General features: G+C 48.2%; 1 protein-coding gene across 1 annotated transcript in view; it reads left to right on the top strand.

Annotated features, from left to right (window-relative positions):
* TPRG1 (tumor protein p63 regulated 1) overlaps positions 1-13,141 on the top strand; it is a 294,564-nt gene that overhangs the window by 31,564 nt on the left and 249,859 nt on the right. The window contains exon 2 of the mRNA XM_069212796.1: positions 4,752-4,974. Coding sequence (XP_069068897.1) covers positions 4,762-4,974 — 213 coding nt within the window. The 5' untranslated portion in view covers positions 4,752-4,761. The remainder of the gene's footprint in view (positions 1-4,751; positions 4,975-13,141) is intronic.

Raw genomic sequence — 13,141 nt, 5'->3', positions numbered from 1 at the left:
ACATCACAGGAGTGAGCACCATTAATAGGAGGGAGAGTGGACACAAGACCGGTGTAGATCTGTGTCTCTTGCCACACAGCATCTGGGCTCATATAGAAGGTAAATATGTGTTATCCAAGCCTCGCTATGACCTTGGCAGTCAGAAGTACCCTACTGTTCTACAATTGTCCATAATCCTTTATAAATATCTGTAAACCCTACCCCCCCCACCCCCCCCCAATGCAACATTTACATCTTGACTTCTATGATGTACGTGAGCCTCATGGCAAAGGGTCCTTTGCCCAAAATGAATTAGAACACGCTACGTATACTTATAATGGATGAATCTGAGTTTGTGTAATGGATTTTTGACCAAATAGAGGTTCGATTATGGGGGAATAGTATAATCGAATTCATCAGTGTGGTTGGACCCACTGCCCCGGCGATGCTGCCAGCTGCTCTCCACCTAGGTCGTTCCACCGGAAGTGTACAAGGAGGATGTCTGGCCTTGCGTGGTTTGTGAGCAAGTCCCAGGCTTCACCTCCTCCCCAGTGCCCTGGAGTTCTTCAGCAAGAGACCTTGAACCATCTCCTGTTGGCCGTTCATTGCTAGCTGAGCCGTGGCCGGGTAAGAGTGACTGAGGCCCTAAACTGTCCTCTGTTCTCCCTCCACTGACCCTGGCAATAGATGGAGGGGCATGTTTACAAGTGCATTGCCCCACCAAGGTTTCACTTTTTTTTTTAAGCTACAGTGGTGGATAGTGCAGACCCATATCTACGGGGTCACGCACAGCCACTTTGCCTGGTTTTTCGTGGCCTCATAGATACGGTGTAAGGTAACGCAGCTCAAGTTGCTGCGCTGCCTTACTCTGTGCTAGGGAGGAGTTCTATGACGATTTTCAGTGGGTTTTCCCACGTAGCACCCATGCTTTTTAATGCATTCTCAGATTTAAGAGGACTTGTAAACCTGGGAATGCGTCCAAATCATACGCCTCCCCAGGAGAGACATAATGGGGAGAAATATTTGTAATCTCATTGTTTCCTCTTTAATGTGTGCTGCGTTCTGCAGCACACCTAGAAAAGGGAAAAGCCTTCATGGATTGTTTTTGTGCAGGAAGGTGCCCCTTCCTGCACAAAAACAATTCTGCCAACAATGCAGACACCCTTGCCCCAATGTGCAAGGGCGGGTACGTTGGCGCTGGGCACCAAATTGTGCGCCAGCGCTGACAGAGAGGACAGGAATACACCTTATCTTTTAAATACAGTGCATTCCTGCCCTGTCGCATTGGCGTAGGGCAGCGCAGCAAAAAGATTTGCGGTGCTGCCCTACGCCAATTCATTGTAAACGTGCTCCAAAGTACGCCCGCTCACAATAGGTTCCACTTGAGGACACATCATAGTCTGTCTGTTATAAGCCCTGAGTGTTTTAGATTGTCATCTGACCACTTTCATTATTCCACACTTGGCATCCGTCACATACCCTCAGTTGTGGCTTGCTCTGTCCTGGCGGACTGGGATCTGTGGATCAAGGCTGGGACATCCCTCTTATGAACTATTCTGTGCATTACAGACGCAAACTGGAGCTTGTTCAGGTGTGAGCTATCCGCAAGGTGTGACTAGTGGCCGGTCCCTTGGTGGCCTCATGGCCACACATCTCTTTAGGAAGGGTAGGAGTGTGCATCATCCACATTTTCGAGCTGGGCAAACTTCAATTTGCCTTCTTGATCAGTCTTTGACCTTACAAACGTTATGCCTACCCTGCTCTCCCCGAATTTGCATTTCCTTCCCCTAAGCAAGAGTCCCCCTGACACAGGTTTGGAAGGGGCCACCAGTTCACCCGTTTGGAGTGCTGCAAAAAAAACTAATGTTGAAGACCATGAGGACCACTGAAATTATGGAGCAGGGGAGGGCCAAATTATGCGGCAGGATTCAGTGATTAATGCGGCAAGAAAGGGCAAACTATGCAGCCTAATCTGGCACATTTTGTGATAGTGTTACTTCATAATTCTGTCATCTTTAAACTTGTTAATACTATCTGGGCATTGGCTGCACCTCATTAGTACCAGTTTAACAGCCAATGTAACAATAAGCAACAGAAAAGTGACCAGTAAACATTTGTAAATGGCCTTCCACTGCGCGGTAACGTGTCGCTGCAGTTTTAATAACTTTTCAACCGTTTGAACTGGAAACGTTTGTCTTATTAAAATCTGATCATTATTCATCAAATGATGGGTTGTGTACGTGGCACATATCACAAATCTATTATTATGGGAAAATTGTGGGGCTACATGGTTCCCAAACTGGGAGCCACGGCTCCCTGGTGCGCCATCAAAACTAGCCAGGGGCGCCGCACACAGTTTGGGAACCACTGGCTGTAGTTTTATTGTGTCCGAACTGGAAATAGCTCAGTGGTTCCCAAACTGTGTGTGGCGCCCCTGGCTAGTTTTGATGGCACACCAGGGAGCCGCAGCTCCCAGTTTGGGAACCAAATTCCATTGGCCCTGAAAATGGCTTCCACAAAATTGAGATGCGCTCCAGCTGTTGCCCAAGTTATGACTATCAGTCTACGGTAACCAACCGGCTGCCTGGCATCCCTTGTGGTGCCCTCCAGCCTCCCCCAACCCTTCAGTGCTGCATGTGTGCACTGGTCCATGCTGGGGTCAGATCTTAAGCGGCCGCCTTCGGGGTCCCTCTAAACTGAGTGGCCAAGCCAAGGGTTGGCTCATTTGAAGGGTGTTGGCCAACCATTTGCTCTCTTTCGACTTGATCCCCCTCGGGTACCATTGGTGGAGCTTTTTCTGCCAGATGGTCTCCCTGTTGTCTGTGGAGTTCCTAAGCATCAAGCAGAGGAAGTTTTTTGTTGCTGTTATTGAGGGACCCTTGACTTGACTCCTCCTGCACTACGCTCACCAGTCCCTAAACCAGGTAAGTTCACTCCTGTCCATCACTGCAGTTTGTGCCACATTCACCTGGGACAGGCAACTTGGCCCCGCCCCGGTGCTTTCATTCTACAAATAGAAACCAATGCATTAAATACCTATTTATGTTTATTTCATGGCCTGGTGTAGGGTCATCACATAGGACTGTAGTCTAACTCTTACCATCTTAAAATCAATCGTGTACCAGCACTTATGTAGTTTTATATAGAACAAGGCATACATAGTCAATTATATTTCTGATCAATATGTGCGGGGTGCATGCTCCCTACACCAGCCTTGAGACTGTATCAAATCACAAAGGTTTGGGAATGGATCAGGGACATATCTGAGAATGTATGAGAAATAGCAACAGACTCACACAAGTGGGGAAAAAAATCTATTCGACAACAGTGCCACAATTATTGCAATCACCATAGTAGATGTTGGAAAAAACCTTACCTGAGAGGTCACAGGGTTACATCTGAAAGGCAGGAGCACAGCTTCACCCTCCCCGCGATAATTGTATTTTGAGATGAACAGTTCGGTACAGGTGCTTTCAGTCGGGTATGGCGAGGTGTGTCGGATTTCTACGTACACAGCACAAAAATGGACACACACTCCCACCCCCCCCCCCTCTCTTTGCAAAGTCCTCAAAAATATTGGCTATTTAACAAAATATTGTGTTTTCTCCCTTAGGAGTCCCACCAGTCCACATCCCAGACCCCTCTCATGCTCCTTGCTTGTCCTGTAATAATGGATTTGAGCATTATACGCCATTGTGATTGTCGGAAAATATGAAGCTCACCCCGCCCGCCTCCATCTTACTGACCAAGCTATGCCCCTACTCAAACGTTCTTCTCAGCCCCCTAACAATCTTTAACACTCCTCGATAATAAGGGGGTCATTTAGAGTTTGGCAGAGTGGGAGCACCCCAAAAACAGTAATTTCACCCGCTGCTTTAAACTCAAAGGCCCACCTTGGATCTAGAGTTGGGGAACAGCTGGGTTTACATGGGCTGGCTGGCTCTGCTAGCATTAACCAGTGAGGTTTTCACCACCCTATGGTGAAGGGAAGGGTGAACATCACTCCATTATTAAACAAGGGACCACCATGCGAAGCTTGACGGTATACGGCCAGAAAAATGTACCATATTCCACATGCACCAGAAGCAAAACGTCTTGCACGTCAGGCCATTGCTTTCTTTAAAAAATAAATAAAAATAAAAAAACTAGTTTTGGCATTTTGATTTCAGAAAACAAAATATATTACAGAGCAGGTACATCAAACATGGCATCCACTTGGCATTGGGTCATTGCCCCATGGCGTCCACTTGGCAACTGATTATTGCCCCAAGGCGTCCACTTGGCAACGGATTGTTGCCCCATGGCGTCCACTTGGCAACGGATTATTGGCCCATGGCGTCCACTTGGCAACGGATTGTTGCCCCATGGTGTCCACTTGGCAACGGATCATTGCCCCATGATAAAACATAACATTCATACAATACTGAATCCATGAGTTGGCATCCTTTGAATTTCTGTTTTCCAGTCGGATATTGTGTCTTCTGATCCAGGGCGTAAATTCTCTCTGTGATCCTGCTCTGCTTAGACCTCTGGGTAAAATCCCAAACCAGGCCAGAGCTTCAAGACACCAGGAATAGCCCGTCAATATCACTTGGCCATCTTAGTGGTCATCCAGCCCCTCGCCCTCTTCTCCTAACATTAGGCCGGCCTCCTCCGGGCTCCTCGTATGATGCTTTGGTGGGACTGCTCTTTGATGGTGTATTATTTGTCTGCCACACCAGCATCTAACTCTAAGAAGATCATCAAAGTAATGCTTTCTCTTTCTCTTCTAGATTTGTGGAAATGTCTCAAACTGGCGATAGTGAGGAATTCCGACCGGTGGAGCTCGGCAGCGCAGGGCAGCAGGAAATCCCAAACTCCGGTGTGGAAAAAGGAGGTGAAGCGGCTTCTGGGGAGGCACGGGATAAGGAGATCCCAGAAGCTGTTGCACGGACTTCGGTCGAACTCAGCACCCAGGACCGGCAGTACCTTCTGAGGAAGTTCTTCGTCGCCAGGGTGAGAATGGGCCTCCTGGCTTTTTTCTAGAAACTGACTAATGAGATAGAGATTTAAAAACTGTTCTCTGTCAATCCAGTGTCCTTAAAATATATTCAAGGGAAATTTTTGGAGAATGAGTTGCAAGTAAAGTGTTGATTTGTTACAGAGACTGATTTACTCTCACTACATAAAGCCTGATTAAGACATATTATTTTAAAAGTTAGAAATATACACATCACAGGTTTGAGTACATTTCTAACTTTTTTAAGAATTCACAAAACTGTGGAAATGTATGAATGTAGTAGATCGCTATGAGTAGCACTACTCCTTCCCTTTACTCCTGCAGGTTCTAAGCCTGGCAGATGGTCGACAGGAGGGAATGTTACTATTGTGGAAATGTGTGTTGGCCAGTTAGGTACTTTAAATCCCTGGTGTTGAGATTCCTGCCCCTAAATTGAGTATGCTGTGTCTGCTGATGCCCTGATCCTATTTACAATCAAGAATTTGTATTTTTTGTAAAGTGTATGAAAGTGGGGTTACAACTTTGTTGGTGTCACCCTTACTTACAATGGTCACTCTCTGTTGTTCTTAAAAATACTGATGTTTCGGCCTGTACTCCTAAACATAGTATTGTAGAACATCGCCCATCTGGCACATTTTCCAGGGTGCTAAGTTCCATTTGCAGGCGCGAATGTCTTGAAATCCTAATTCTTCCCATCGAGATCTGCATTTGAACCCACAGGTGGCTGTTTGACTCTTCTAAGGCAAGAAAACGATATTTGAAAATTGTGATATTTTAAGCTTCCAAGGGAATTGGTTATTTAGACACTTTTTTGGAAACCAATCACTGTATTTTCTTGAAACTAGCATATTTTGGCCAGAAAAAGGGGACATGGTAAAGGGGTCATAGCACAGTGCTCTGATGATAACCTCAGCTACGGTGTTAGTCTTAACAGACAATTCTCCAAATATTTAAATATTTATGTGCCTCATTGAGTACAGCATTTAACTTAAACCAAGGAGATCCTTTAAGAGGTAGAAAGAATAATATTTGATTGGATAACTTGTGGTTATTTGATAGCTAGAGATTTTCAAGCTTTGATTTCCTATCAGAAGTGATACATTTAGGGGACCTTTCTGTTATGATACTGAAGCCAGTCCTGAAATGTAGGTGGACATCTTACAACCAATGTTTTGAAGTGTATCCTTGGAAGGATAATTCCTACATCCTGGGAACAGGGGCATAACTACCATTGGTGCAGCCGGTGCAGTGCGCTGGGGCCCAGAGGTGGGAGGGGCCCACCGGTGGGCATGGCCAGAGGTGGGAGGGGGCCAGGGTGGGCGGGGCCAAGTCTGCCCTCATCAGCAGATGCTATTTCAGAGGCTGCGTGTTCTGATTTTTTTTTTTTTTTTATATTCTTTTTTTAGACACTGCATTGCAAAGGCCTGTCTGTGCTTATGTTTCAGGGGAGGGCTCTGGAGGGAGCAGAGATAAGGGAACAGTGAAGAACACAGAAGAAATGGATTAAAGAATAGGAGAGGGGGAAAGAATGGGGAGGAGGGCAGGAAAAGGTGAGCGAATGGGAGAAGGAAATAAGGTAGAGAAAAGTGAGGCGAATGAGCAGATTGGGCTTGAAAAGAGGAAGCGAAAGGAACCAGAAATAAGGCGAGAAGGGCAGAGTGAGCAGATGCAGGTGCTGCTGAATGGGGGTGGCCAGTAAAAAAAAATAAAAAAACACTTACCTGTTCTGTCGGGAGACGGGTTCCACCTCTTCCTCACTTTCGGCAGCGCACAGACTCCCAGACTTCCCTAAGCCAATCATGACAGCAGCGTTGTGATTGGGCTGAGCAGCCGGCTTTGGTGCTCAGACAGGAAGTGAACCCTGTGCACGTTCTCCACCCGGCCTGTGCGATACAGCCGGTTGGAGAAATGCTAAGTGCGCATGACACTTTGGCTGGCCCAACACAGCCAGCTAAAGCGTCACATGCACTTAAGGTGCACATACCACTCCTCCATGTGAAACAGCCCCGCCCTAACATGGCTCCGGAAGAAAAATATAATGATAGTACTATTGCATTATCATTTTATTTTTCCTTTTTTTCGCTGCTCACACAGAGCAGTGGGGCACCGCGCTCCTCTGCCATAGCGAAGGAGCCGTTGCTAAGAATGAGGTGTGGATGAGTGGGAGACAGAAGAGGGAGACCGAGGAAGGGGATAGAGAGGAGTGCCTTGCGTGACTGAATGAGATGAGGAAAAAAGATGGATGGAGTCGGGGGTGAGAAGGAAAGACCAGTAGAAAGAGGACCTTGATGACTCGTCAATTACATTAGTGTAGCAGGTGCAGTGACACCGGGGTCCGGGGTGTGACGGGCACGCGGCATCTCATTTACAGCAATGTTTTCATATTCCCTGGGGGGACCTTGCGCTAGGGCCCATGACCCACCAGGACATGGCCTGGGGAGAAAGCTTATGTATGCCTGTATATAAGAAGGGCGCCATCCATCCATCCAGGCGCTGCCACCGGCTCTTTCAGGGAATAATTCACCCAAACATCTATTGAAGGCCTTAGAGGAGCATGAGCCTACACCACGTCACTCAGACTTGACCCCCTCACAGATTAAACTGGGTGCAGCCACACCCCCACGCCACTCATCGCTTTTTCCTCGATGTCACCGACCTAATGTAGTTTCAAAAACGTGTCTTCTGTTCCACCAACATTTAGAATAACATGAAGCCAAGCATAAAGGATGTGTCAGCCAGCACCAGGCCAGGTCACAGTTTCCCAGGCAACGAACTGAGAAGAAAGTATGAACATTACTTTTCAAAGCAGTGAAAATAAACACAAGGACCTTCTAATTTTGCTCGATTGTCCGTGGTGCCTGTGTAGGAAAGTACCATCTTGCCTGGCATGTTACCCCCATTTTTCACTGTATATATGTTGTTTTAGTTGTATGTGTCACTGGGACCCTGGTAACCCAGGGCCCCAGTGCTCATAAGTGTGCCTGAATGTGTTACCTGTGTAGTGACTAACTGTCTCACTGAGGCTCTGCTAATCAGAACCTCAGTGGTTATGCTCTCTCATTTCTTTCCAAATTGTCACTGACAGGCTAGTGACCATTTTTACCAATTTACATTGGCTTACTGGAACACCCTTATAATTCCCTAGTATATGGTACTGAGGTACCCAGGGTATTGGGGTTCCAGGAGATCCCTATGGGCTGCAGCATTTCTTTTGCCACCCATAGGGAGCTCTGACAATTCTTACACAGGCCTGCCACTGCAGCCTGAGTGAAATAACGTCCACGTTATTTCACAGCCATTTTACACTGCACTTAAGTAACTTATAAGTCACCTATATGTCTAACCTTTACCTGGTAAAGGTTAGGTGCAAAGTTACTTAGTGTGAGGGCACCCTGGCACTAGCCAAGGTGCCCCCACATTGTTCAGAGCCAATTCCCTGAACTTTGTGAGTGCGGGGACACCATTACACGCGTGCACTACATATAGGTCACTACCTATATGTAGCTTCACAATGGTAACTCCGAATATGGCCATGTAACATGTCTATGATCATGGAATTGCCCCCTCTATGCCATCCTGGCATAGTTGGCACAATCCCATGATCCCAGTGGTCTGTAGCACAGACCCTGGTACTGCCAAACTGCCCTTCCTGGGGTTTCACTGCAGATGCTGCTGCTGCCAACCCCTCAGACAGGCATCTGCCCTCCTGGGGTCCAGCCAGGCCTGGCCCAGGATGGCAGAACAAAGAACTTCCTCTGAGAGAGGGTGTGACACCCTCTCCCTTTGGAAAATGGTGTGAAGGCAGGGGAGGAGTAGCCTCCCCCAGCCTCTGGAAATGCTTTGTTGGGCACAGAGGTGCCCAATTCTGCATAAGCCAGTCTACACCGGTTCAGGGGACCCCTTAGCCCTGCTCTGGCGCGAAACTGGACAAAGGAAAGGGGAGTGACCACTCCCCTGACCTGCACCTCCCCTGGGAGGTGCCCAGAGCTCCTCCAGTGTGCTCCAGACCTCTGCCATCTTGGAAACAGAGGTGCTGCTGGCACACTGGACTGCTCTGAGTGGCCAGTGCCACCAGGTGACGTCAGAGACTCCTTCTGATAGGCTCCTTCAGGTGTTAGTAGCCTATCCTCTCTCCTAGGTAGCCAAACCCTCTTTTCTGGCTATTTAGGGTCTCTGTCTCTGGGGAAACTTCAGATAACGAATGCAAGAGCTCATCCGAGTTCCTCTGCATCTCTCTCTTCACCTTCTGCCAAGGAATCGACTGCTGACCGCGCTGGAAGCCTGCAAACCTGCAACATAGTAGCAAAGACGACTACTGCAACTCTGTAACGCTGATCCTGCCGCCTTCTCGACTGTTTTCCTGCTTGTGCATGCTGTGGGGGTAGTCTGCCTCCTCTCTGCACCAGAAGCTCCGAAGAAATCTCCCGTGGGTCGACGGAATCTTCCCCCTGCAACCGCAGGCACCAAAAAGCTGCATTACCGGTCCCTTGGGTCTCCTCTCAGCACGACGAGCGAGGTCCCTCGAATCCAGCGACTCTGTCCAAGTGACCCCCACAGTGCAGTGACTCTTCAGTCCAAGTTTGGTGGAGGAAAGTCCTTGCCTCACCTCGCTGGGCTGCATTGCTGGGAACCGCGACTTTTGCAGCTACTCCGTCCCCTGTGCACTTCCGGCGGAAATCCTTTGTGCACAGCCAAGCCTGGGTCCACGGCACTCTAACCTGCATTGCACGACTTTCTAAGTTGGTCTCCGGCGACGTGGGACTCCTTTGTGCAACTTCGGCGAGCACCGTTTCACGCATCCTCGTAGTGCCTGTTTCTGGCACTTCTCCGGGTGCTACCGGCTTCAGAGAGGGCTCCTTGTCTTGCTCGACGTCCCCTCTCTCTGCTGGTCCAATTTGCGACCTCCTGGTCCCTCCTGGGCCTCAGCAGCGTCCAAAAACGCTAACCCCATGATTTGCAGCTAGCAAGGCTTGTTGGCGTTCTTTCGGCGGGAAAACACTTCTGCACGACTCTCCACGGCGAGAGGGATCCGTCCACCAAAGGGGAAGTCTCTAGCCCTTTTCGTTCCTGCAGAAACCTCAGCTTCTTCTGTCCAGTAGAAGCTTCTTTGCACCCGCAGCTGGCATTTCCTGGGCATTTGCCCATCTCCGACTTGCTTGTGACTTTTGGACTTGGTCCCCTTGTTCCACAGGTACCCTAGATTGGAAATCCACAGTTGTTGCATTGTTGGTTTGTGTCTTTCCTGCATTATTCCTCTAACACGACTTCTTTGTCCTTAGGGGAACTTTAGTGCACTTTGCACTCACTTTTCAGGGTCTTGGGGAGGGTTATTTTTCTAACTCTCACTATTTTCTAATAGTCCCAGCGACCCTCTACAAGGTCACATAGGTTTGGGGTCCATTCGTGGTTCGCATTCCACTTTTGGAGTATATGGTTTGTGTTGCCCCTATCCCTATGTTTCCCCATTGCATCCTATTGTAACTATACATTGTTTGCACTGTTTTCTAAGACTATACTGCATATTTTTGCTATTGTGTATATATATCTTGTGTATATTTGCTATCCTCTCACTGAGGGTACACTCTAAGATACTTTGGCATATTGTCATAAAAATAAAGTACCTTTATTTTTAGTATAACTGTGTATTGTGTTTTCTTATGATATTGTGCATATGACACTAAGTGGTACTGTAGTAGCTTCACCCGTCTCCTAGTTCAGCCTAAGCTGCTCTGCTAAGCTACCATTATCTATCAGCCTAAGCTGCTAAACACCCTATACACTAATAAGGGATAACTGGGCCTGGTGCAAGGTGCAAGTACCCCTTGGTACTCACTACAAGCCAGTCCAGCCTCCTACAGCCTGTCTCCAGCTTGTCTGCATGGTTGTGGCCAGTCTCTCGCTCATCTGGCGTGAGCATCGAGCACTTTACACATGGTTGTGGCCAGTCTCCAGCTCGTCTGGCGTGAGCATCGGGCACTTTGCACATGGTTGTGGCCAGTCTCCAGCTCGTCTGGCTTGAGCATCGGGCACCTTGCACATGGTTGTGGCCAGTCTCCAGCTCGTCTGGCTTGAGCATTGGGCACCTTGCACATGGTTGTGGCTAGTCTCTAGATCATCCTGTGTGAGCATCCGGTAGTTTGCACATGGAGGTGACCAGTCTCCAGCTCGTGTGCTGTGAGCAGCAGGCACTTTGCACATGGTTGTGGCCAGTCTCCAGCTCATGGGCTGTGATCAGGAGGCTGTTTTCACATGGAGATGGCCAGTCTCCAGCTCATGGGCTGTGATCAGCAGGCACTTTGCACATGGTTGTGGGCAGTCTCTAGCTCATGAGCTGTGAGCAGCAGGCACTTTGCACTTGGAGATGGCCAGTCTCCAGCTCATGGGCTGTGATCAGGAGGCTCTTTGCACATGGAGATGGCCAGTCTCCAGCTCATGGGCTGTGATCAGGAGGCTCTTTGCACATGGAGGTAGTCAGTCTCCAGCATGTCACTTGCGAGCAGCAGGCACTTTGCAAACAATGGTGGCCAGTCTCCGGTTTGTGTGTTGTGAGCAGCAGCCACTTTGCACATGGAGGTGGCCAGGGTTCCAGCTCGTGTACTGTGAGCAGCAGGCACTTTTCACATGGAGGTGGCCAGTCTCCAGCTTGTGTTTTGTGAGCAGCAGTCACTTTGACATGAAAATGGAGTAAACCCTATGTGGCACGCCAGGCGTGGGAGCAAAAGCTCAGGGAACCAGTGGTGGATGCTGACTGGGCCGGGACACTGTCGTTGGTGTGCGCCATTTCATGCATCAATAGATTCAAGCTCCTACACTTTAATTTCGTGCGCCACACTTATGTAACGCTTTTCTTAAAAAGACTGACCCAGATAGGTATGCCGGGTGCACTCACTGTGGCAAGAGAAATGCCTCCTCTCTCCACCTGGCACGGTCTTCTGGAGGGAGGTGGGCACAAGATTGTACAGGCTACGGCCCTGGATATTGCTTCGACACTGTTGACATGCATAGTTGGGGTGGTGGAGAGACCCGGAGAGTAGAAGATCCCGTAGAAACTAACACAGTTGTTTGTTGTGTTGGCCAAATGCAGGGTGGCCATAAGATGGATGAACTCCAGGAGAGCTCTGGTTGATTGCTGGTTACGGGAGCTCCTGGAGTGGGGTGTAGCGGAGGAACAATATGAGGTTGGCTCGCACCGATGAGGGTGCACCTCAGATCTGATGGCGTGGAGACCGTGGTTGGAGTGCCTTACTAACGATGGGGCCTTGAATTCTGAGACCAGTACAGACACTGAGGATTGAAAAATTGGGTTAATTTACGAGTTGAATTGCTGAGACAACCAACTGTGTTTATCTTGAAATTATGGTATGCTGAGAATGTTCACAATTTGGTTACATTATTGAACCATCATGTGCTGGGGAATAATATTCTGCTCCTCTTGCCAAGTGAGTGCTGACATGTACTAACGACGGAGGGCGCTGTTTGGGGGATCTTGCACGCTTTGCACTGTAATGTGTTGGTTTTACTTGGATAAAATTAATAACGAGTTATTTAAAAAAGAAAAGTGCGAATAGCTTCATCATGTGACTTCCGATTCACAGTATAAGTTTTAATTTGAAGTATATCATAACGAATTTCCATGTAGGATCCTCACTTTGTGGTGTTGGATAACATTTAGCAGATCTTCAAAGCATGTCATTGACTTAATAGCAGGCAGCTGGGTCGTCGACCTGTTGTGATTTGCGTTGCTACCGACGGTATTTAATGCATATTCGCAGTGTATTTGCTTCAAGTGGTTCTTGAGCTCTGCGTCAGTGACTGTGGTTCAGTCCAATAGGATGAAAGGCCAAGCTTATGTAACCACTTCCGCACATGTCTAAGCCAAGGGAAAGTTAGCGCCTTAGCAAGTTCCAATAGTTCCCTAATAAATAAACCAGCTCCTGTGTCATCCGTAGTCTAATCCAGGAGATTATTGGCCACAAATTTGTGATACGCTGTACCTGTTTGACATTACCATCGCGATACATGGGTACTAGGGGTGTCGCCACGGGTGGGCCTAATAATCCGTTTATAAGTGTATTCTCTCCAAGAACGAGCTGTTTGACATTGCCTATACCCCACAGCTCTGACCAATACAGAGCAGCAGCCTTGACTTTGTAAATTTCTTGG

This window comes from Pleurodeles waltl, chromosome 11, assembly GCF_031143425.1.
Source record: "Pleurodeles waltl isolate 20211129_DDA chromosome 11, aPleWal1.hap1.20221129, whole genome shotgun sequence".
Lineage (NCBI taxonomy): Eukaryota > Metazoa > Chordata > Amphibia > Caudata > Salamandridae > Pleurodeles > Pleurodeles waltl.
Note: the sequence above shows the minus strand (reverse complement) of the source record. Positions and strands in the feature narration are given on the sequence as shown.